This window comes from Tachypleus tridentatus, chromosome 2 (genome assembly GCF_004210375.1).
Source record: "Tachypleus tridentatus isolate NWPU-2018 chromosome 2, ASM421037v1, whole genome shotgun sequence".
Classification (NCBI taxonomy): domain Eukaryota; kingdom Metazoa; phylum Arthropoda; class Merostomata; order Xiphosura; family Limulidae; genus Tachypleus; species Tachypleus tridentatus.
The window spans coordinates 41,210,321-41,237,435 of record NC_134826.1 but is presented as its reverse complement, the minus strand read 5'-3'; the positions used below and the strand labels follow the sequence as shown (position 1 = coordinate 41,237,435).

At 32.7% G+C, this 27,115-nt stretch overlaps 2 protein-coding genes across 2 annotated transcripts in view; one reads left to right on the top strand and one right to left on the bottom strand.

Annotated features, from left to right (window-relative positions):
* The window catches only part of LOC143241706 (uncharacterized), a 103,000-nt gene extending 90,302 nt beyond the window's left edge, over positions 1–12,698 (top strand). The window contains exons 12-14 of the mRNA XM_076484939.1: positions 2,778–3,767; positions 4,740–4,974; positions 7,475–12,698. Of these exons, the coding sequence (XP_076341054.1) occupies positions 2,778–3,767; positions 4,740–4,974; positions 7,475–9,614 (3,365 nt within the window). The 3' untranslated portion in view covers positions 9,615–12,698. The remainder of the gene's footprint in view (positions 1–2,777; positions 3,768–4,739; positions 4,975–7,474) is intronic.
* Positions 12,699–13,191: 493 nt separating this feature from the next.
* The window catches only part of LOC143241717 (glutaryl-CoA dehydrogenase, mitochondrial), a 33,686-nt gene continuing 19,762 nt past the window's right edge, over positions 13,192–27,115 (bottom strand). Inside the window, exons 8-11 of the mRNA XM_076484947.1 lie at positions 24,525–24,628; positions 21,210–21,335; positions 19,808–19,968; positions 13,192–15,135 (exon numbers count right to left, since the gene is read on the bottom strand). Coding sequence (XP_076341062.1) covers positions 15,062–15,135; positions 19,808–19,968; positions 21,210–21,335; positions 24,525–24,628 — 465 coding nt within the window. The 3' untranslated portion in view covers positions 13,192–15,061. The remainder of the gene's footprint in view (positions 15,136–19,807; positions 19,969–21,209; positions 21,336–24,524; positions 24,629–27,115) is intronic.

Below are 27,115 nucleotides of genomic sequence, written 5' to 3'. Positions count from 1 at the left end.
CATTTTCCCAACCCATGACAGTAGCCTACCCATTTATCCTTAACTTTCAGGGAAGTTTTCAAAACTGCAAATCTTTATATGATGTGCATGTTTATATTCAATAGAAATAGTTCTTTTTATCTTTTAAGCTCACAATTCTTTCTTTGAATCAGAGTGCATATGAATCTTTGAAAAATCCTTGGAATTTCAAGGGTTTGAAATTATTTGAAAAAAGGGCTTTTCTTTTTTCAAAACTACTTAACTATAATAGACTATATTGATATATTAAACTTTAATGCATGTTGCAGAATTGAGTGCAGTAAATGGTCTTTTTTTAAAGTCTAGATTCACGTGTTTAATAAATAAAAAAATGCTTGAAAAACATTCTAAGAGTGCTTAGAAAGTCTGAAATTGATCTGAGTAATTTAGTATGAACCATTTTAAACTCGTCTGCAATAGATATATGTTTATATTGATGACTTGGCTAAAGTAAGAGAAAATAACAAATAAAATACAAAATTTTACTTTGAAAACTTGATTTTTATTATAAATATTGTGCAAATGAAATATTAAAACTTTTAGATAAAGTATTTTTATTCTTAGCATGGACATCAACTTGAACTTAGATTGACTCAGTAAAGGCTTTGTAAATTAACAGTCAGATCTGTGCTCTGAATACTTTATGAAAGATTCTGATTTTCTGTGTACAATGGATAATGTTCACTAAAAGCTTGCTAAATTTTGTGAAAGTACATTTAGTAAATTCAGAGTTAAATTTTCTGGTTACATGGTTGGTCAAAATAACCAAGGTTGAATATGTAGGGTTAAAGTTTCTTTCTTAATGACCACTTTATGAACTTCATGTTTCCATGGAGAATATCATTTAAAAAGTATCATTCCTTGAAAATGGATGTTACATTTTTTTCAGCTGCAAGTCTATCCATAGCATCATTTTTGAATAGTTGTGAATTCACAATAAATTTTATATGTATATATACAAGCTTTAACTCTGTGGACTAAATGAGTATTACTGATATAACCTAATGTTTTCCTTCTCACAGTAGATTACTTAACCAAGTTTATAAGAGCTTAACTCCAGATTAGGTGCACTGATGTCCTTAATGTTTATTTCCTCACAGTGGAATACTTGACCAAGTTGTATGAAATTTCATACAAACTTACCAAATATTGTCTAATTTCTGCTGAAAATTTGTATTTAATTTGATTTAGTATTTTGATCAGTTTTTTTAGGTTGTGAAATCCTCAATACGTTGTACATTTTTTTAAATGTAAAAAAAAATTTGTTATAGAATTTCAGTTTATTTTTTTATTAATCAGAAAGCTCCATTTTATGCATTAAGTTCATTTTAACTTTCCTAATATTAACATATTTCTTTTAATACTTTATTATGGCAATTGTAGGAGTTGGCATTTTCAGCTATAAATTCATAAAAAACCATGGCAAAAATTGAAAAAGACTGAATTATCTTAAGCATTACTTTTCAAAATGTGTTACCATTATCTTTGTCAAATTAGGTATTATAATTTTTGTTAATAGTATTTTTGGTTGATATTAAATTATATCCAGTAAATGTTTATTTCCAATAAATATTAATTTTTATAAATATATGTTCACTGTTTGGATATGATATACTTAATATTAATAATCAACAAATATGGATTTGAGGCATTGGATATTTTGCTGCTGCTTTCCATACTCACTAAACCTAACTAATTTTACTTGATGCCATGAAAGAAGTTTTTTATAGACTTGAAATAATTTAACACAAAATATTTTTAGGAATGAAATGAATGACCAAATAAAGTATTAAGAAAGCCCCAGGTCTGTGGTTTGTTTCAAAATCTTCTTTCCTTCCTATTATATTAATTTACTTGTTTCTACAGGAAGTTCTGCTGGTGACATTCTTATGGAACCACAAACTACTGAGATCACTTTAACTAATCTACAATGAAGTAAATAGTTAATAATCTGCTGCATCAAATCATTTTAAATGCAGCCTATACCTATTTTGAAAGCTGTACTTTGTTAATGGGCACAGATAGTCCAGTCGCTTTGTGCCATAAAACACCAAACCAGCTTTATTAATGATTGTTCTGAGCACATGCTGTGACATCAGAAAAGAGTGGGAACAATGGGCTATAGTAATAAGACCACTAACAGTGAAAGAAAACCATGTCAGAAACAAGACACGAATAATCATACACTCAAGGGAGCATATTTATGCTTAGTGTATACAAATGTATGTTTAGGATGGACAGAAAATTCTAAATATTCTGAGTGAAAATGTATTGACACACAATTTGTATTCTTATTTCAGTTCTGAAATTTGACACAGGCATGCACTTAGTACCTGAGTGTTGTTCTCTGGTTTGGATAGGGCTTACATGTAGCTTTTGACAACATGGCTTACATCTTATGAGCCACACGACTGTATTAGCGTGCACATGCTTATAAAGTGCAATTAACTCTATGGAAGCTGCTACCAAAAACTACTAAACAAAGAAAACATGCATTTATTCTAGTATTTGGTACATAGATATGTTTATCAAAGGGTGATAGTTGCTAGTGAAATTTATTTCATCTTTACAACAGTATAAACTGTAATAACAAATAAATGATTACATTTTGCTGGAATATAAGCACTAGAAGTATAGAATAACCAACAATTTTAAGATTGGTTTATCTTTTAATAGTTTTTTATTAGAAAAACTTAACAGATGAAAGTGTATTCTTAACAATAAAATAATATCCATTTCTTGCATGTATGTATGTATAGGAGTGAAAATTCCTGATGAAAACTTGACACCCCAACAACGCCAGCACCGAGAAGAGCAATTAGCAATGATCCGTAAAATGCAGCAGTGGCTGTTTCCAGACCAGCAAGGTAGTGAAGGTCACCCACCCTCAGAACCTATAATGAATTCACAGGGAGTGATTATACCTAGTGGAATGGGAGGGCAGGGTTGTATACCTGGTACTGAAATGTGTCCACAGGCTGGGATGGATATGATGTTTGGTCCACATGGGTGTATGATGGGTGACCATCATACTCACCCACCTTCAGATGGTGGGATGTATCATGTGCCTTCCAGCATGATGGGCCCTCAGTATCCCCCTCAGCAGAATATTCCACCATCCTCAATGGCAGCCCAGTTAGAGTGGCAGAAACTACAGCAGCAGTTCATTGAAGAAAAACAGAAGAAACCTTCAGTACCCCATCCATCTCCTATTGGACCCCAAACTCAGTCAGCAGTTAACAGCCCAAACCCAACTGTTGGGATGAGTCCAAGTGCAAGGGTGCAAGGCCCACCTCCACCTTATCATCCCAACCCACAAGGAGCCATGCCAAGCCCTCATTCCTCTTCTCCAAATTTGTCTATGCCATCTCCAAGAATGCCTTCAGTAACGTCTCCTGCCGATGCTTCTCGACAGTTTTCTCACCTCACACCCCCAGGTTCCCGCATGCCTCATCCAAGTCCTGGAAGTGGAGTTGGGAACAGTATACATTCTACACCCATGAATTCTCCAAAGCCACCACCTTCCTCCTCTACATGCAATACTCAGGCAAGTGGAAATATTCGGACATCAAGTTCTTCTTCTATTGCTAACACAACCACAAGTACAGTGGCTTCTGTGCTACCCAACTTTAGTCCTGTGTGTACAAACTCATCCAGAAAAGCTTCTGCACAACAACCACCACAAGATATTAACTCTACAATGATAACTAATAGTACATCCATGTCGCCACTTACACAGCCATCAACAGGTAAACATAAAAAGAGGCTTATTTCTTTCTAAGAATAGGTATTATAATTTTAGTGTATTTTCTCTTTTATTACTAATTTTTAATGAGGAATAATAATGTTTTGTACTATTCAACAGTTGTGTGCTGTGAATAAACAAACTTGAAATGTAACCTTTTGGCTTAGAGTTTCTGTGGAAATGTGACTTGCTCTGAAAATGAGCAGTTCTCTCACAGATGCCCATATCTTGTTTTTCACTTTGTGAGTTTACCATCAACAGTATACCTTAAGAAGAAATTTAGTATTATTGGTACTGTGAAACCACAAGTTTGACAGGATAGGTAGAATTTTTGCATGACCAGAGGAAAAACAAACAAGAGTTTAAAGAATAATTCATTAATGTCATCCCTCACATTGATTAGCAGTTATAATGTACAAGTTTCATTGGTTGAAAAAAAGTCAAAAATACTCTAGAAAAATTAAAAACAGATGTAAGGATATATCTTCAAGAGTCTCTCATCTATTGTTCATAAAAAGAAATGATTTCATCAGCATGTTTCATATAGTATTTGTTGGGTACTGTTATTACTAAAGTGGTAAAATCAGTATACAGTAAATATTGTTTAATTAGATAGGCTTACAAACCAGTGTGGGTGATGAAAAGGTACTGTTCAATTGATTTTTGTAAAACATTGTCAAATGCTTAGTTTTAACTAAAGTCATAACTTTTTAAGTTAACTTTTGAAGGTATAATTTTAGATGAATCTGTTTTCTATAGTATTGTGATTTGTAAGTTGATTCATATCTTCAACAAGTTATACAGTCTCATGAAACCTTTGGTTATTGCTAAATAAAATTTGTCTAGAAGGTTTAAATCTCAGAAACATCATGATAATTGTCATTCATGAAAGTCCCCACATAATTTTATTAGGTTACAATACTTTTAACCTTTTATTTTGGCTCACATTTTGAAGTTTTGTTTTTTTATACCACAGAAGACATGTTTTCATCTAGCTGTGGTCATCATCCATGTAACTCTGCCTCATCTCACAAGACCATTCAGAACCAACAACTTTCCTTACAGTCAGGAAACTTGGGGAAAGAAGCTAGTTTGATGCCAGTACCATCTCCACAACAAATCTTGTATCTCAATTCATTTGATGGTCAGGAGCTTACTATTCAGAAACAGCCCAATACTAGTCTAGAAGTTGACCTTATGTCTCCCCCAAGGTTAGTGGACACGAACCCTGTATAACTGACCCTTTCAGCATTACTCAACAACAAACCAGTTCTTCATGGGGAAGTTACTGTGATGTTTATAACTTAAGTTTATATATTTAGTATTTTATGGTTTATTGACTTGAAGGTAGAGAAGCTTTTACAATGTATTTGTTTTGTCAGTTTTTAATAAACAACTAGATATGTTAGGATTACACCTACTTATAATGAATGCTTAAGACTTTTGGGAATGTATTTCATTAGGAATCAGCAAATTTCTTAAATTATTATTAACTCATAATAAAGAAAGTCTTAAACTAAACTTGCATATTAATACTCTTATTATACTTACTCTTGCTAGCCAGAACCTTCAATATTTTTGTAAGTTTTGTAGTCAAGAAACCATCCTATTTTTTTTTCATGTTTCTTAAGGATTTGTATTAATTTATTACATGTATTATTGTGTGTGACAATGAGATAATTTAATAACAGCTCAAAATAGAGAGAAGCTGTTCCTGCATGGTTTTCCTTGGTATAAATACAATGCAGCATTAATCAGGAAGCTGATATTTTTTAGTGTTAATTAAAACATATATAGTGGAACCTCTCTAAGCAGCCACCCCTCAGATTTGGTCACCCCTTGAAAGTGGTCATTCAATCACAGTCCCTTTTTTGTTTACATAATCCCTAATTATGTACAGTGGAACCCCTCTAATCAGGTCAGTTTGTCTCAGTCCTGAAGGTGGCTGCTTTAGAGGGGTTCAATTGTAATTGTTATGATGGCTTTTTATAAATGTACTTTAAGCTAAAACAAATGTGGAAGATAACCATGTTTCTTCATATAGAAACAGGCTAAGAATAATTGTAGTGACACTGCAGAAGCTTAACTTCTGTTAATTTCATAGGCCTGTAATAAAGAGCATGCTATTAATACAAAAAGAAAAGAAAACGAAAGAAACGAGGAAGATTGGAAGTCAGCAATCTTTGTACTGGAATTTAAATTAGCATTTTTGATGTTATATCAAATATTACTTGAGTACAATTAAACCAGGTGTTTTAACTATAAACTGAATTTTTCTAATGCTGAATTCTACACAAAACATTTCATGGACCAGAAGCTGTATACTTGATGGAATTTGATTTGTTAAAAAATATTTGAAATTGAGAAATGTAGGGGCTTCTTGGAGCCAATGTATAACTCCTAAATAAATCTGAATTAATTCCAGTAATTTAAAATAGGTTACTACTCAAAACTTTCTTTTCCATACAGTAGGTATAGTTGCAATGTTCAGTAGTACGATATGAATAGTCTTTTTTCCAAAGTTTATCTAATATCTTTTGATGTAACATAGTTTTATCAAATAAAAATTCTGTACATTCCAATATATTGAAAAGTTAGTGTTCTGGAGAGTTCTTTTTTTTTTTTTTTTGGTAAATTGAATAATTGTGTATTTTGCATTTTATAATTTTTACTTTTATGTATGTGCAATACCATTGTTTTTGGCCTAGATGTCTGGAAGTTTTTAAAAATATTAAGAAAGATGACACTCTTTCACTTTTTCTGTTTGTAAAAAAAACAAATCACTGTTTTCTTTGTAAATAAATATATGTAATGCAGGATGGGTTATACTTTAAACAGACACTAGAGGGGCATTCAATATAAAATATGTTCTTATGCCATTGTTACCAACTGACAAAGACCATTTTTGGCAGGACAGCAAGGAACAATATTCCATACACGTCCACCAAATTTCATCAAAATACAATAATTTTTGACTGAGCAAGAATAATGTGAAAAAAAAGTCCCTATGTTAATAAATGGGAATTTTTATTTTGGTGACCTTGCTCAGACTGACCCTCAAAAACCTAATCAGTTCTAAGTTTTATAGCCTAAATGTATATCCACTTTTGTCCAAGTTCATTCAGCTATCTTAGAGAAATCCTGTTGGCAAACATGGGTGAAAACATAACCTCCATCCATCTTTGTGGTAGAAGTTATAAAAAATGTATAGTAAATTTTCTATGTATGTAATATTAAACTAACACCATAAAAGCACAAAAATGTTATAAAAGAAATATCTGGCCCCATCTTACTTTACAAAAATACTGAAATATTTTTCAGTAATAACCAAAACTAGTCTGTTGATGATTCTTAAAAAGTGAACCACTGTGCACTTTCACATGTCATGTTTAGCTGTTAAAAACGATGGGGCAACATATGTGTACAAAAAAAAATTGTTCAGTAATGTTCAATAAGGTAGAGTTCTAGTGCAACAATATTAAGATATGGATAGTTTTAGTTTTGTATGTTTCAAAGATCCTTTAGTATTTGGAGAGGTATTTCTATAGTATTTACTTTTTTATATGACTTAGTTTTATTAAGTAAATATTACGCCCATTTTGATATTTTCAAAATTAATATAAAAAAGGTTTTTTTTTGCTGTAGTTTAGTATATAAAATAATTTGAAAGTTTGTTGAACTTTCTGATTTTATTTTTTTCTCTTTTTGCAGATTGCCCACAGATACCTCTCAAATGACATCATCTCAGGCTTTCTCTAGACCTGAAGGAATTCAGGGTCCACTGCCAGTAACAACGATATGTAATGCTCCTGACAGTATGAATGGTCAGACTTACATTAGACCACAGGTCCCTGGAGTGGAAAATAACCATTCTAGGTATCCTTTTTCTAACCAGATAGCTGGAGTTGAAAACAACCCTCGTTTTATGAATCCTGCATCTCAAGGAATGGATCATGGTATGCAGCGGTACCCAGTTCCTCAGAACTCTAGCTTAGAAGGAATGGCTAGAATGGCTGGAGCTGGGACTTTGGAGCGATTTCCTGGTGGAATTGGCTTTGGGAATGGTGTTAGGCCAGGCAGTTCAGGTATGGAAGGCATGCAAAGGTTTTCTGGTCCTAGTAGCAGTACTGAAATGATAAATAGATTTAGAGGACCTACATCTGGCATGGAGATGATGCAACCACGATACCCTGGCCCACAAATAATGGGTCCTGATGGAATGCATCTCCATCCTCAGTTTCCACCTTCTGGGGCTGAAGTTATGCAGCCACACCAGTATGCAAGTCCTGCTCAACCAATGATACAGAATGAAAGCCACTCTCATCTCCAGTCCCTCCAGAAGATGACTCCACCTTTTGATATATCTCCTGGAGGTAAACTGTCTTCAGATATTGCCCAACATGGAACAATAGGCCATATGGGTCCAGGACCACCTCAACCATCTTATCAGGCCTTGGGATCTCAGAAGCTCACACACTTTGATCCAATTGCATCCATTGCTGCCATGAGTGATTCAGCTGGGTCAGTATCTTCAACTATGTCTCAAGCTCAGCAGAGTATGATGACTACAACTATGAATATGTCCAGTATGCATGTAAGTGGTCATTTAGGAAACAACTTAAATCAGCCTCATGTGGTAAATTTTAACACTGCAATGCAGTCAGTTCAAGGGGTCCAACAGTCTTTAACGCAGCAGGGAGGACCAAGTGAACCTTCTGGACAGCAACAGTTTATGGGTTCTCAGATAGCACATAACATGGGTGGTGGTCCTCAGACTGTGAATAATACCTATGTTAATGCCACTATGTCCATTCAGCAACTTAACATTCAGAATGTTACAACATCAACTTACAGTTCTACCATGCACCATCCTCATTCATCTGTGATTCAAGGACAGGCCTTGGGTGCACAGACTGCTAGTTCCTCTGCCACCACAAACCAACCCATTACTCACAGTATGGTATCTCCAAAATCCGCCATGAACATTGGCAGTGCAGTACCCCGTGGGCCCAACCAATCACAGCCCTTCCCAGTACATCCTGTATGTGGGCAAAGAATGATGAGCCCTACAGGCACAGCCATGGGCCCAGGAATGATGGCCAAACCTCAAGGTCCAACAGGTGCTCCTTATAATAGTACAAATGTACAAGTAAAAGCAAGTGCTCCAAATACTATTCAATACTTACCAGCACGACCCAATTCAGCTGTTCCAGAATCTAATCGGCCACCCAGTTTAGAGTTCCTGCAGAGATTTGCTACTCCATTAACCAATCTTGATGCTAAGGTACCAACACACAATTTGCAGTATTTTCCAGGATCAACACCAATTAATACAAACATGGGACCACCAATGGGTCTTGCAGGTCCAGGACAGGTGATGATGAGTGTTCAGCGTCCAATGGGCATGGGAACAGGAACAATGCTGCGAGGACCTCCAGGAGGCCACCAAATCATGAATAGTGGTCAAATGTATCCTGGCCCAGGTGGTCCTGGAGGACATGATCCAGCAATGTTTGGTCAACCACTGAGGTTACAAAGTAATTCTATGAACAACCAGTTGATAAGTATAGGTAGCATGGGAGGAGGGCAAAGTGTAGGAATGTTTCCTGGAAAACAAACCCAAATGTCTCCTGCAGGAATGACAGATGTTAGTCAGCCCCTTCAACCATCTTTAGGACATTCAATGAATTATAAACATTCTCCTCTGTATGCCCCCACAACTGCTGACCCAAACTATGCAGTGCAGTTTCACAATTTTCAACAACAACTCTATGCTACTAATACTCGTGGTAGCCAGATGAACTCTCAGAGAAACATGCCATCAGGACAGACTTTCTTTGGTCCTAAGTGAACAGCTATCTGTGACTTGTAACAATTGATGCTCACTATTAAATTGCCATTTAGTGTTGTACTTTTTCTCACATTTCAAGTTCCTTCAACTAGGCTGAGCTGCAATGGGTAATAATGTGTACAAATACCAGTAACTGTGTATATATACCAATACCTACATGTACTTAAAAATGATAATGAATATCATAACTAGGTATGTCCATATATATGTGAATGCCTAAAAACTTCAGTGAAATAATGTTTCTTTGCTCAATAGTTACAACAGAAAGATGTAAGTCAAGGCCACAGAACTTGAGGCATTGTTAGTTTATATATAGAGTTGTGGTTAACCTGTCTTGTTAAGTACAAGTCTTCATAAACTCTGGAAAATGGTGTAACTGTTGCTTGTTTATAGTTTGTTTTTGTTTAAAACCTAAAGCAGTTTTAAACTGCACCTGGTGCCATGTTGTTGTGTGTGTGTCGTGTTCTATATAAACTATGGCTGTTTCAGTGGCAGCTCATTTCAGCCTGGACATTATTGTACTTTTAATAAACCATTGTACAGCTTTGATTAGGTTGCAGGTTAGAATAAAATTTTGGTGCCATTTGTTTTTCATGTTTTGTGACTATGTAACAATAGTGTATATAGCTTTTACAGTCTTTAGCATGTATGCAAGATAAACCAGTGACAATGTTTTATAGAAAAATGAAAAGTTATAGAATTGTACCCAGTAGCCATGAGTTCTTATAGGAGATACTAAAGTCTTAGTTGCAAGTAACAAGCTTTATTATTTTATTACTTATGATAACAATGTTTTTAAACAGAGGAAATATAACATCACTCTCTTCTTATGCAATTACTTAGGTCCATTCCTAATGTGAAATATTTGATTTGTACATCCAAACTCTTTCTGATGAAACTATGAGGTGCTTATTTTAATTTTTTTTTATACACAGAGTACTCGTACTATAAAGCACAAATTTTGCAACCAGTGTTCAAGAACACCTAAATAATGTACAAAAGAAAAATAAGAGTTAATATGTGAATGCTACTTTAGGTTTTTTTTTTTTTTTTTTTTAAAGATACATGTATAGTTGCTCAACTTTCATGTTTGTTGTCAGTGAAATGTCTATATTGTTCTGTTGAAGTTTTAAAATAAAATTATCTTTTGGGGTGAATCAGAAAACTGGAAGAATATGCACTGTGTTGAATGGTACCAACAGTTCTATCATATGTAATCATTCAAGTTTACCCAGACTTAACATGTGTTAGTAGTTGTATATAAATACAGTTTAAATAACTTGTTACTAATGTATTCTCATAACATTGTGTAAAGATGCAAGGCTGGCTCTGCCTATTTCTTGTTTTGCTGTAAAGTGTCATTTTTTTGGCTAAAGTTGTAATTCTGGTCACTAGAATATCTTGTAAGCAACTTTGGATTTTGAAAAAACAAAAGTGTGTGGGGGAGAGGGTTGTACATATTGGGAATAGAGGAAGTACAGAACAATTTCCTAAAATGGCAAGATGCTAAGAGGAAGTACATTTTAATTGGTTCAAAATTACTTCTTTGCAATGTTTAACAGCTTATTAGAATATAAAACACATTAGAGGGATTAGCCATCATTTAAACATTTTGTGAAGGTGAAATAATGTTTGTTTCTTAAGAAGTAATGCATGTTTAATTATGACAATGTAAACTTGTTTGTGTGTATCAGCATTCTGCATAAACATAAAAAATGTTTACATTTTCTTTGTTCTTTATGAAATGACATCTGGTTAGTCATTTTTTATGACCTTTGCGACACATTGACAGAGTTCGTGAAAGAAAATGTCGTCTTTCATTTCAAAACAATTATTTTTCATTCTCTATAGGTATGATAGTACTAGATAAATTTAACATTTTAAGGCACAAAGATTGTAGCGTAACACCACTGGATTTTGTTTTCTCAAACAAATCTTAATAGTGAGAAGATGGGCAAAAGTAGTGTTTTAGATGAAAAATTGCTAGATTTTAATTGTACATATTAAAAGCTATATTTTTATATGAAGGTCATAAGTAAGAAAAGTTGTAACGAAATACAATCTTGATAAAAACTGTTATTCAAATTAGCTTGATTATTGGAGCATCTTTACTGTTTCTTGTTATAAATGTTTAAATATTCAGTTTCATAACTGTGCTAAACATTTTATTAGCTTGTACGGATTTCAATCTTCATTTTTGTAAAATAAAATTGTAGTGTATCTCCTGTAATTACTGATGGCTAGTTTCCAAGAATGTAAATTCATTACAGCTGTTTCATTATACCAAAAACAGCCTGACTTAATGAAATTAAGTTTTCTTCAGAGGAAAAGAAATGGCACTTCTAATGCATTGGTCTGTCAGTTGTATTTTCATTTTTTTTTTTTACCTCAGAGTTGTACCAAAACTTGATAAAAACTTGAAACTTGCTAAGTTTTAGTAAATATACTTTATCTAGTTTTAACCTTATTTGTTTATGAAAATCTGTTAAATGTATTATTTGAATAATTTGGTACCTTCAATTTGATTGGTTGTACAAGAACTTTTGCTTGCACTCTGAAGTACCACTGCTATCCATAAACATATTTTTATTTCGTAAACCAAATGTGTGTGATTGCTTTTAAGTGTTCATGTAAATAAATTTGGCAGCACAGCTGACCAATTAGGTTGTTTAATGGCATCATGTGACTGAAATTTTGAAGTTACTCTAAAGTTTGGTTTGAACTCACTCCCCACTTTGTAAAATAACACCTGTAGGTAGTTCCTATCATGTACAGTGGTTGATTTTGAACCTGTTTGGCAACTAAAGGCTAACATACACAATGTGGTAGTTTAGGGACATGCAGATAAGATATATATATATTTTTGATATATTATATATATTTTGAAAACTTGCTGCTTACAAATAGACAAGGCTTCTCATGCCAATTGCTACCCCAGTTGGTGTGCTTTTTGTTTTCTCTGTTGGTTTATGACCACAAAGCTGCACATTGTGTTGTGTGTATGTGTGTGATGGTTTCCATGTCTACTAATCATTTGGGGAATGGATGAAATAAAAGTTGTTTTGAGAAAAAAAGAAAGAAAAATGTTGCAGCTAATTTTCTTTATTATGCCACTCCAAACTGATGTGGGTTCAGTCAGCATTTTATATGAAACATAAGTTATCTAAATGCTTTTGTTTTCCAGTTAGTTTGGGCTTTTAAGAAGAAGATAGGGTTAGTCAAATGAACAAAACTGCAGGAAGTTGAATCATATTAAAATAACCTAATTTAAGTTTTTTTTTATAGAAAACCAAAAACCATGCTTATTAGAAAGGTTTTACATTCAGTAGCAAGGAAATATGAGTTACGATTAAACGTGAATTTCAATGCCTCAATTAAAACCAAAATTCTACTGTTAGATCCTTCAGAAATTGCCTCACACAGAAGTTCTCTTAAAAATTAGCACCTGTATCACAAAGTTTACCATAAGATGCACTTATTCAGATGTAGGAATCTCAATCATAAATTAAGAGTTATGGTTGTGTTGCCTACAGATTTAAATTGTGTCTAACGTAGTACTATTAACTAACACACAATCTTTTCCTTGACGTAGAAAACCACATTTTCTTACAAAAGTTTTATTTTAAACATTAATTTCACAACTTAATAGCTAACACTGAATTAACAATTTAATTAAATCAAAGCTAAAAAGTCATTTTAAACTTTCATAAAACAATGTATTTTTGTATAGATGAACAAATGTCAATTCAGATATAGAATAATCATGAATGTCTATTTTATAATTATGTAATAGATGGGTAGTCACTGGTATTATTTCAGGAATACAGGGTAAATAAGTAAAACATTTTTGAAAGAAAGGTGAATACCGACTACATCAGCAAGAAATTTATTTTTAATATATAATTTTGGAAAGATTCCTATGAATCTAGTAGTAGGGTGTACTACAAAATATAAAACAAAACTATGGTTGCATAACTCATTAGAAGTACTAAATTATCAAAAATTCAGTTATGAGTATAGCAGATAACTACTCTTTAGAACTCCAAACAGAACCTCATTGTCACTAAGCACAGTAGTACTTAGGATGTATGAATTGGCTGCAAAAAACAATGGCCAACCCCTATTACTCACCATAGTCTTAAATCTCTTGTAATAATCTACTGGACTTTTATAAACACCTGACATAAGTTTTCCTGAAATGATTAAGTCCTTCAGTTTAACCAAAAAACATCACTAATGTAGAGAACTGATAAGTAGCATAGCAGACTAATTCACAAATACTTGAAGTTTTGTTTTGACAAGTTCAGAAGCAGTGTAGCACTTTGTTAACTTCAACAAGACAACTTATCAAACCAGGCTGCAACTGTTCATTATAAAATATTCAATGGTATTGGTGGGGAAGAAGAAATGTTTCTTAAAAAAACATAAGGATGATGTAGGGATGGCAATGCCAAAAAGTACAGAAATAAGGTATGGATAAATACACAAAAATCCCCACATATATGGCCACAGCTCTACTTATAGAGATTTTTGTATCATCACTAAAATAAAGCACTTTATGACACAATTACCACATAGTCACTAAACCTGAGAGATGTATTCCAGACACTATGAACATAAAGAGGAACAATTATCCAAACCTAAAAGCATAGGAGACATTCCTTGCATAACATGGCATTTCTGCAAGTGGTGTGAAGGTTTCTAAGATAATTTTCTATTTCACTATATCAATCCAATTTGAATGCCTGAATACAACAACATATTGATATGGATAATGATTGTGCCTTTATGAACACAATTTTAAAGTACCATAAAATAATACCAAGCATACTCAAAGATAGGAATGAATTTGTACTCATTTTTTTTATTAACAAAGTTTAGTTTAGTACATATTCAGACTGAAAATATCCTTGTATGTTACACCCTTTTGGATTGGAATTAAGCATTCTAAAACTACATAACTTGCAAATTAAGTTTCTGCCTAAATAGCAATTAGCTGCAAAGAAAAAAAGTGTTATTTATGATGTAAATAAAACTAATAGTATGAAAAAAAACTGAGGAAAAGTACTAATGAAAAAGCAATTGCTCAGTTAGTTCATGATGAAGTATGTATTGAAATAAAGGTTTTGCAAATTATAGCATCTTGCCTATTTATTTAATTTTTGGCACTCCAATGTTGCTCTCTAAAAATATATATATGTGTGTGTGACTGACAAAACACTGAATTCAATTAAGAGATGTATAAACATTTTTTGTATAAAACTCTGCAGAATTCACAACTGGATCTCACTCAAATAAGGCAGGCATCTTCAATTTCTACATATGTAACTATAGTATATTTACAACTTTCAGAGAAGCAATTCTTCAACTGTACATGCAAGGTCAAGATTTAACTACAGCCATGTCCAGAGACTAAACAACTGTACTTATCCTGTAGTCTGTAGCAGCTATTTATCTGCTGTAAAAGCTTGAATACCAGTAATTGCTCTTCCCAAGATCAGAGCATGAATGTCGTGGGTCCCTGAGAAAGAGGAAAAGCTAACATTAACACAAATCTCTTGTACAACAGCTACCTTGTTACACCACCAACACATCCTCATATAAGTAACAAAATAAGTTAATTATGATACTTTGTATCTCAGAATGACTGGTATGGGTATGGTCTTAAACATTAGGAATGACTGACAACTGATGAGAAGGATCTTTCTCCTTTCTTGGCTGATAGTTTTGGGAAGAGAAGATTTATTGGGGAAGAACAGGAGAGATGTGGAATAATAAAGAGTCTTATGCACATGATTTGCAAACAACTCAGACTAACTACATTCACAAGCCAATAACAACAAAGAGTACAAGTTAAGGGAGAGGTGAAACAGAGAACATGAGGTTTAGGGCTCAAAAGGAGAATGAACCAATATGTGTAAAACAACCGCAAACTTTGAATACACCACAGACAATAAATATCCCATTTCCTTTGACAAACGATCATGGCCAGCTTATGGAGAGATTTGATTAAGTACAGAGAAACTTTAGAAGTCAAATCTTTATGCTGGATAAAGGACTGCATAACTTCCAAGCATGAAGACTAAGTTCCCAAATATCTGAGGGAAGAATGTCCGACTGATGTTGCAACAGAGATTTCCAAAGTGAAAGAGGTAGAGTTGAATATTCATGCAAATACTGAAGAAGTGGGAACCAGTTTTTGCTGGCCAATGAGGTGCAACCAGGAAAACTCAACAGGAAGTAGAATGAACTATAGTCAGAACCTGGAAATTGGGGAAAAGTCGTATAGATGTAAACTTATCCAATCTTGACTAAATGTACATCTGCCAATGCTTGAGGTATTAGATACCTAAACAACTGCATGTGAGAATTCCAATAAATCACAAAGGCATTGATTGCGGAAGACCTGAAGTGAGAGTAAATCTACTGAAAAAAAACCTTGTGATGTAGCATCCATCCTGTTGAAATAATGTGGTCAAGTAAATTCATCACCCCTGAAACATGACATGCTAAAAAACTGATATGATGGGAATGAGCCCAGCAGAGAAAATACAGGTACAAAAACAGAGGTCTCGAAAATGTACGCCTTCTTGACAAGAAATCTGGAATACAACCATGGAATTATTGGATGTATGATGACAACTTTTCCCTTCAAAAGAGACAGACCTTGAATTATTACTGGATGTACTGTAAGAATTTCAAGAATGTTGATATGAAAGGTAGACTCAACTTCTCTTAAGTATCTTGGAATTTCTGGCCTTGAATATAAGCTTCCCATCCCTGAAAAGATGTGTCTGCAAACAGATGGATCTTGAGATGAAGTGGTGGAATAGGTACCTCAATAGTAGTTTTTGCTCTGGTCCAATCAGTATTTGAAATCGATGATGCTGAAAAAAACCTCAAGTGGGCTCATCCCAAAGGAAGGAGAGGTTTGAGGGATGTCCACACCCCAAAAAGAGAGAGAAAAACTATCTTTGAAGTAGAAAGAGACAGAAGTAAAAAAGCCTGACAGCACTTTCCATGGCTTGAAGCCTAAAAAGAGTTGGCTAAATGTGACTTAAGTGAGTACTGAAAAACATACCCAAATGGATGAGACATTGCAGCAATGACAAAATAGATAGATTTCTTCAATCTGATAGGAAGCCTGCTTTTATGGTTTCGGAAAGGATAGTCTAAAAATGTTGTTCTACCAATTGATAGGATGGGACTAGAAAGAGTCGGTCATCCATATAATGATGTGTGCACAGCCCTAAAGCATGAAGGTGATGATAAAAAAGCTAAAACAACTCTGCAGAAGATATGAGGTGCTGATACAAGAAAAAAAAAAAAAAAAGCCCAGAATTGTGGCACCTGACCCTTGTGAACAAATCTGATAAAACTTTGAGAAGATGCTGCTATAGGAATATTGAGATAAGTGTTGGTAACATTGAACTTGGTCATCAAGTCTATAGTGCAAAGTGCCATTGTAGGGTGAGAAAAGACTCCATAATGAAGCAAGGAGACTAAAATTGGTTGAGTAGAGATGGATTGATGATTGCACACTATCCTCCTTTCTTTTTGGGTACCACAAATAAACAGGAATAAAATTCCAGCAGAATGGTATCAAACCTCTCTACTGCTTTTTTGACTAACAACTCTCTTATGATTTAAGAATGGAACTCCTCTATCTGTGGATCTGTTGGAGTTAAAAAACCAACAGGATGAGTAGACAATAGTGGAAGTGATGCAACTTAAATGACCAAATCTGAAGCTAGAACCTGGAGTACCCACAGATCCCTGGTGAAAGAGCTCAAAATGTCCAGGAAATGATGTAATCATGCACCCATTTCTACCATGCCCCTGGTAGTTGTTGTCAGTCTGCCCGAGCTGAAGATCTTAAAGAATATGGGTGGATCATATTATGGGAACCAGTAGACCTGAAAATTAAAGGAGGGGGTCAGAAAACACTGTGGGCTGATATTCCTACATTAGATCCAGAAAGATGAGAAGCCAAGGATGATAAACACAAATGTAAATTGTCAGTATCAATTTGGGAGTATAACATCTCAGGAATTCCAGCAAATAATATAGAATAGGGGAAAGTAGCTTCTTGTAACTCCTTGAAGGAAAAAGACAGTAAATGAACCCTTTCTAACAGTCTCTCTACCCAATAAATCCCAACAACAGATAAGCTAGGAGACCATAGAAAGTATGAAAGAAAACGATCTGAATAAAGTCAATGAACACCTCCAATTCTTGCTGAGGTTAATGTTAACTTCTGACAAAAGCTGGATTAAAAATAAATACCTTAGGGTAGTCATGAGGGTAAGACGAATATGAGAAAACTGATTTGTTTGAAGTAATCACAGGTTCCAATCTAGACATCTACAAGTTCAAAAGAAGTTTGTCTGTTGATAATCTAAATAGGCACCTCCTGGTGGTGATAAGCCAAATTATGCCAATGTGGTAAACGTGGGGGTTAAGGCATACCTATCCCATCCCATTGCATACATGAGCAGCAAATTTCCCATCACGAACAGAAATATGAGGAGGATGAAAAAAAAGGAATCACTTGCTGTCCTATCTTCTAACAAGGAAGAAGTAGAACCAAATTCAATAGAAGAGATCCCAAAAACATAAACTTTATTAACCAACTGAAGAAACGCAATTATAGTTGGCTGCTCAAAATTATCATCTGTTGAGGATGACCTAGTAAAAGGAAGAGCCAGAAAAAATAAGTCTAAATTCTTGCCAGTCATTCTTGGATCATTTGCAAAAGTCATCTCAGAACACCCCAGAGAGACACCCTTGGTTTGCATATATGTCTCCATCTTGCCACTGATCATATCACAGATAGCCTCGACTGAGAGTGATTTGTCCCCTTGCTTTTGACACACACCTGATAATAGAGGTGAAAGAAATCATGCCTGGTTGACCTCCGTAGGAGAAAAAATAACTTGAGATTCACACCAATCAATAAATTTTATATAATTGTTATTATTAAGTGATGTATAATTATAAACAAAAAAAACAATAGAAATACCAATCGCATTCAAATTCACAATGTAAATAAGAAATAAGCACATTCCTGTTGATAGAAATGTGTTAAATGCTTTATTGAGAAAAGGATATTACATTATTAGGATTAGGTGTTTATAAACAGTGCCTAGATAGAGGGTTCACTGAAGATGATAGACAAGTTTGCAGATATAAATTTGATTAAGGTATTTGAGTGAAGTATAGAAGACTAGCAAGGATTTACAACGTGTAGGTGGGCAAAGAATGGAAACTCTTTGAGGTTGATAAATAACTATAGCATCAGCAGTTGACAAGTGTTTTGGAAAAAAAAAAAAAAATCTGCAGCCAGATGTGAGAAGTGGCTGCTCAGAAAAATAAAACAATAAAATTTTGTTAAGAAATAATTGAAATACATACATCAATTAAGGAGACAATAAAATTGTCCTTGAAGTTGACATTCCAGCCCCTACAATGATGAACGAACATAAATACTACGATACTGAGGTACTAATATACAAGCCCAACCTACATTGCTAGTGTAGTTTCCATCTTTTACCCATCCATGCTACTGTCAAGATCTTAAGGTTCCACAATAATTACATAGTAGCAGGACTTGTATAGGGAAAGTGCATCTACATTAATACACCTATACAAGATACAGTCAAAGTAACTCCAATAACTTTCCCTACAAATATGAGAATTTTTTATGACCAAAACTCATACCAGCTGACCCGAGATACAATTATCAGAGATGTTTTCAGACACAGATGTTTTGTACCTTTTACAAAAACTTCCTTGTATTTGATGTATTGTTTGGTGCTTTAAAAAGGTTGAAAAAAATTTTGTTTATATTTGTTTTTTTACTGAAACAAGAAGAAACAATTCAGCAACAGAAATTCCTGAAATAATTTTGAAAACACTTTACAGCATTTATACCCTGTTACCTACCAAGTAGGATATTAGTTTCATAGTGAATGAACAGTATTTTAGACTCAAAATGTGTTGTTTACACAGTAATTAAATTTTACCACCATAACATATGGTACTTTCTTGTATCCAATATTTACATAAAAACAGAAATGTACAAAAAATAATACACAGTGTAAAGAATTATGAGTCCTAGCTTATTCCTAAAACAGCTTCTTTACCAAATGCCAGTTTTGTTTTACTTGTAACCACTACAATTGAGTATTTACCTTCATATGTATTCACTGACTCCAGATTCATTACATGTCTAATGATATGGTATTCATCCGAAATTCCATTTCCTCCAAGAATGTCTCGTGCTGAACGAGCAATATCTAAAGCCTTTCCACATGAATTCCGCTTGACCAGTGATATCATTTCTGGAGTAGCCCTAGTATATATCAATAGTTTTCTTATAGGTGGAATGTCTTTAGCATGATAAAAATTTCAGTATAAACAATATTTACGCTTAAACTCCTTGCTTTTATTTTTTCACTGAAGTACAATATACAGTGTTTTCTCTATATACTGTAAAATAAAAAGAAAGAGGGGATTACTTCTTTGGTTTGTAACCAGCAAGTCTAATGGTGTCTAAGTAGTAGCCTTGCAGAGATTAACCAGGTATTAAAACATGTATGCTTGTTTTTTGGACATTGGTATCATGTTAAAACTTGAACAGAAAAGACTGTTAAAGGCATAATAGTCTTACTCTTATTTAAACCAGTTTTCAGAAACCTATCCTATGAAGAGGTGTTAAAAATAAAAAAGGAATTAGAAGAAGAGAGCCTTTTAATGAGTGTCCTGTGTATGTGTCACAAAATAGCTAAATAGGTGAACAGGACATAGTTTACTAATACCAGTTTCATTCACTTGTTGTAGACTGGAGAAGTCATTTTAAATTGCATCAACAAATCTTTAAAATTTAGTAGAATTGAGACAGTGTTTTGAACTACTCTTTTAAATATTCATCAAATCCTACAATTACAAAGTAAATACTGATTCTAGAATAAAGTACACATATACAGTTTCTATGTTCTGGTTTTATTTGTCTATTGCTTTTGTGTTTCAAAATATAAATATGATTTATTATTCAATCACTAACTTTAAATGGTATATATTTGTTATCAATAGTTATAGATATAAACCAAAGCTGCCAAAAATGCTTAGTTTAAACATGATTTTGAGCCAAATTTAGTTTATAAATTAAAATAAATAAATAAATAAAAAAAATTATAAATTAATTAATATTTCAAATCCAATTCACCAAATACAAAATATAAATACTGACACTTGTATATAATATTTCAACCATCCATAAATTCTAAATCAATCAAGATGAACTTTTAATTTTTATTTGATTTCTATAGCTATCATAGTATAATGTACCTCTATAAACTCCTTTGATGTGTTCATATATTACTTATGCTATGTTACTTCTACAGATGGTTTTGCAAACATACCCAGTATGTATTGGAATTATTTATGTATTTTTTTCAAGTGTTTCCTTGTAACCAATCCAACATTAGTTAAGAGATAAAAGTAATTACTTTCTCCAAGTTTAACTGATCACTATATTAAAGTTTCAAGTGAGTATTATGCATATTAAAAGGAAAACAAAACGTCCACACTGACCTGCCCTCATCCTTCAGCCTCCCAACCCGCAAACAAGCCTGAAGACCAACTGAAATCTCTGTCAACATGTCCGATAGCTTCTTCTGGATTAGCTGATTTTTAGCTAATGGACGTCCAAATTGCTTCCTATGGACCAAAAACACTTTGAAGTCCAGAACACACTATTAATCATATATACACAGAAATTATGTGTGATTGAAAAGCACTCTCAGTCAGTGATGTAAATCTATGGTTTTTAAAACTATAGTCTTCAATTTGCATTTGAGTTTTAAAATATTTTTTATGAACTGCCTCACTTTATTGTAAAATTTTACTATGAGTATCTTGTATAATTAATATTATGTTTTAAATATAACTTGATAAAATGTTTCTTTGTAATAAGTTTGTAGTAATTACTTTAGAGATCTTCTATACTACATGGAACAGACTTTGATTTAGGCAAACATTACATATGTCACCAATATGTTTGACAATCTACCAGCTGATTTCAACCCTTACAATATATTTTTTTATAATATAAAATGATATCATCATGTTATTTTATCATTCTCTACGAGTTTTTAAAAATTATTTTTGAGAACACAAAAGAAACAAATCTGAAATCTAGCTTTGTTTAATAGTTTAATACAGAACTTCTCAAATATTTTTGTTTATGGATAGGCTTAATTACTTTTTTTCTCTCAGCAGCCCACAGTGATATCTATACACTATGCATCCATTTCCTTTCTGTAATCATTCAACCTTTCCACAGAAAACCTGAAGACAGCCCACAAATAATAGGTTGTGAACAATTATTGGTCTAACATAAACCAATCTTTCATAACAGCGAGTGAATACATGTATCTGAATCAAAGTTGCTAAACTTAAAAGAATCCACCTACTTAAAAAAAAAAAAAAGCTTCCCTGAAAAAGATAAACAGGAAAGATAAGGTTCCAAGAATGACTTTACTTCTACAGCAAAACTTGTCTAGGGCACAATCATGTGGGACTGAGTAAAATTTCCAGCTTGAGCAGGTTTTCTGGTTTAGACATAGTGAACATGCATTTCCTTAATTATATATAACTTTTGAGCAGAACGTTATATTTGCTTGACTCAAGGGAAGTAAGACGTTTTGAATAAAGTTATTATACTGTTTATGCTATATTTATTAGAATAAGAACCAAAACAGACATTCAAAATATACATATGTACACAAAATATTTATCAAATTTATTTGAAGATAATGTCCAATTTCAACTGTTCATTCTTTTAATGGGCTTTCTTATGCAGTTGAAAGAGAATGCCAATTCTATGGCCTTTTCATGAAGTTTATTTCCACCCTTCATTTTTGCATACAATTTGATAGCATTAATATAAATTAACATATGCGATGAAATAGGAATTTCTATTCCCTCACTGTCTTTTCCATTTTGTTCATCTTCTGAATCTCTCACACTATTACCATCTTGCGATTCTATTATAGATTTTAACTCAATTTCGTCAGTTTCTGTTAAAACATTCTTGTCAACCTTCACAAAACTTTCTACATTCACAGAATCACCTGCATCAATCTTCTCAATCAGAATTTGGATTTCATAAGAATCACCATAACAAACAACTTCTTCACAATCTCCGCCATTATCAAGAATAAATCCACAGTTTCAAAAGCACTTTATTTTGCATTCATCTTTTATGCACTTAATTGAATGACTTAAAAATACATGGTCATTTCTCATGCTCTTTTACAGGCATCCATGTTTGCAATAATATGCTGAAGCATCAATTTTTCTGTATTTCAATTTTATACACTGTATAGTTCTATTATCTAGTGGCTGTAGAACTAACTGATGTTGTACATGGAGGTAGAAAGACTAAATGAACATTTAAAAGTTGAACTTTTGGGTGACAAGTTGCATTACGAATAGCAATAGAATATTCCTATTTTCGTGTTTCATTATTCTGTTTAATTTGTTCAAAATATTCCTTGAATATAGCACTTGTCATCCACTCTTTACTATTTGCTTTCCATTACACAGAAAGTTGATTCTTCCTTAAATTTTTGAAACAATGCAGATTTTCACCTTTACCTATTACCCTAAATTTTAAAATTAGGGAGGATAGGAATTCATTTTTTGTGAGAATTATTTAAAGAGTAGAATTTTGCACTTAAAAGACAAATATATTTCTACAAATCTTGAATCTAATTTAACTGCAAAAATAATGATAGCAGAAAAAAGAACAGAATATATTTAACCAATACTTACTGTAACAAAATATCCAAGAATTCATTAATATCTGAACAAATTATTTACTAAACAAGAAGTTATCAATTAAATAAGAAATTAATATTTAATCAAAAACATTTTTTCTGCCTTACACAGGATCTAATTCTACTTGTTAGTAGATGAGGTAGGTGAAAGATAGTTTTCCATCCACATTACACAGGTTCCGCCATACAGAAGGCCTATTATATGACAAATCTTAAGATAATGCTGCAAAATTTTGATATTTCTGGCTTGTACACATTTCCGCCCTATGCAGTTTCTAGCTTAGACAGGTTTTACTGTATATGAAAACAGCTGACAGGAAAGCAACTACTACAAGAGTGTCTTTACTGTTAGATAAAAATGGTGGATATAAAACTGTTAATGTCAACAGCTGCTTTATTACAATATGGAAATGGTGGACAAGAAAACAATTCAAAGAGTGTCTTTTGTGCTGTGTGAAAAACAAAGTGTACAGAAAAGAAGCTATTCCAAGAATATTTTTACTGCTAAATGTGAATAATGGAAAGTGTAATTAAAATTGTTTGCACTATAAGAAAATTTGAAAAGACAAACTGAAAGAATAAAAGTTATTACAGAATAATTACAATTCTGCAAAATCAGTTTAGGGTTTTAACATTTACTGTTATTTTATAATGATGAAAATTTGAAACCTGTCAATCTATAACACAACTCTTGTTGTTATGAATTTTCTGACAATCAACCTGGTGGTGTCATTAACAAATTATCTTCTCAAATTACAATATAGGCTTATTAAGTTAACATAACAACTAACTCTACAAGAAAATAATAGTGAAGAGCTATAATACAAAAACAACAACCTCATACCACTAATGTAACCTGCCATCTGAAAATAATATGTCATAGACCCCCAATATTATACATTTCATCATATCTTCAATTATTTTTTAAATATTCCATATTTATGTCATCATTTTAACTGGAAGATAAAAGATCTGAAGTCTTGCTTAACAGCATGATTCACATTAAAATAGCAAAATATGGTTGTTCAATTAGATAAACAACAAAAAAGAGAAAGCACTAGAATACCTGTCCAGGGCATACTGTCTAGCAGTTTCAAAACAAAACTCAGCAGCACCCAATGTTCCCCAGGAAATTCCGTATCGGGCATTGTTGAGGCAACCAAATGGGCCCTAGGCAATTAATATAAAATATCTGGATCAGGAAATATTGTAATAAAGAACAGTTTACTCATGTATGTACCATTTCAACAATGGTGACCTTTTAGATTATACATTATATTCTGCTTTTATATCATTGGTCTTTTACTTTGGAAACATATGTTAATTACTGTTTGAACAATTAAGTTATATTTTTATATCTAGCCAAAAAACTGAGAAAAACTGAAAAGACGTCAGTATATATCTAAAAATCAGAAGACATTTGATCAGCATGGGTTTGAAAAAGTCCTTAAAGTTATTTAAAATATAATAATAATATTGGTATATTTTTTACTTTGGAGATGCAAATGTAAGGACAAAATACATGTTTCTATCATCTCAAGAGCAATTTACTGTTAATACCTTAGTAAACATTGTAGCTTGGTCTTTTAAAGCATTGAAAAAAATACATAACAGAGTGCTAAGATATATATGTTAGAAAAGTGATAAGTTTGCTTACAAATACAGACCCTATGGCAAAGTAAAAAAAATCTTTCATATCACTCTTATTTTAATGGCTAAGAATTACAACCATCCTATTTAATACATAACTAAATTCCTTATACAAACATAATGTCTTATTTTTTAAATATATTTTCTAATGCATAAATTATTTTGGGATTGTAATTTTTGTATATTTGTATTCAAATGGTGTCATTTTAAGATTAGATTGGGCTTGTACTTGAAAGTAAAATAGCATAAATTTATTTATTTATTTCTAGATACTACATCACTTTAGCTTGTTGAAAGTTAATCAGAAGTGGTTCCTTTTTTTTTTTATTAAAAGAAGAAATAAAAAGATAAATACTTATTATTTTAACACAATATAAATAAACAGAAGCCTGCTATACTTCTGCCACAGATATATAGGGTAAAATTCATAGTTATCATGATATAATTAATATTATAAAACTATTTTAACTTTTTCTAAAGATGCAACGAAAGACTCGAACATGCTCTCTGTTTGCATGATTCTCCTTCATTACCTTGTCTCAAAAATTTGAAATGAAGCCTTTTCACATTTGGTGTAAATAATTATTAATAATAATAATAATAATACAAAAAGTTAAACTACCATTTCAGAAGCTGCCAAACAGCTGATTATGCTTATTTACCTGTTCATCAACCTTCAACACAAAAATTGAAATGGTAAAGATATTAGAAGACCTAAATTTACTACATAGAATAAACTTTGTAGTCAAAAAAAGTCTTTCCAGCCAATAAATAATTTATTACTTGGAAAAAAATCTATCTGGAGATATAGTAAAAAGACAGCCAGTTAATAATTAATTTACTTCACAGAAAAATCCATCTGGAGATATAGGCAAAAGACAACCAGTTGATAATTAATTTAGTTCTTAGAAAAATCTATCTGGAGATATAGGAAAAAGACAATATTTGCACACTGCATGTAAGGCAAAACTACCAAGTTCATCTTCCAACTTAGATCTACTGACCATGAGGAAACAGCATCCTACCACCCACCATCTATACTAATGAATTGACTGTCACTCATATAATGCACTCACAGCTTAAAGTGTGGGGAATGTTTTGTAATATCATATCATACATATACAAACATTGCTTACCAGCTCAGAAATCAAGAACCATAAAACCAACCTACACTCATAAGAGATAATATTTTGTCACACTTTGTGCATGGATTTCACATATAAAGATGTACAAAAAGTTACCTCCCCTCCTACAAGTCCTCCATACAGATTAAGTACAGTTAATTCAGTTTAAAAAGCAATCTACTAAAGTCTAAAGCAAAAGGCCTACTAGTTAAAATATGAAGTAAAAGTCACAGTAATATATAGATAAATAAAATAGAATTAGCTGTTTACAATAACCTTACAAAATAAGCATTTGGGGTGAAATAAGGATGGTTAACTATTAAAAATATTTGAGCATATTCAATTAAATATCCTATAAAAACTACCATTCAACATAGGGAACTAAAGTAAGTTTTAACTTTATAATGAATGAAGCAATATACACACTATAAATAGATGTTAAATATACACACAAGTATATGCAAAAATTAGGCATAAAAAATTAAGGGTCGAATGTGTTATGGTAAAATTATTTTGAAGCTTCATAACATTGTTACAGTCCACATTGCTGCATCTGGTCAGGTTCTATGAAACACAATGCTTCTTGACAATAGCCCTACAATGTAGTTTCCATTGTAAGTCTTTGTCATAATGTTATTATGTTCAAAGTACACCAATCCTTCTTGATGACAAGAAAACCACTGGAAATAAAAATGTATCTTAGAATGGCTAGTATGGGTATTAACACTTATTGATAAGCAGAGAACAATGCTTTGACCTTCCCTGGTCATCTTCAGGTTAATCAATAAGTGTTAATACCCATACTAGCCATTCTGAGATACAAAGTAGACAACTCTTCCCTGCAGGATTTTATAATCCATCTAGGGTACGAGGATGTGCGTTT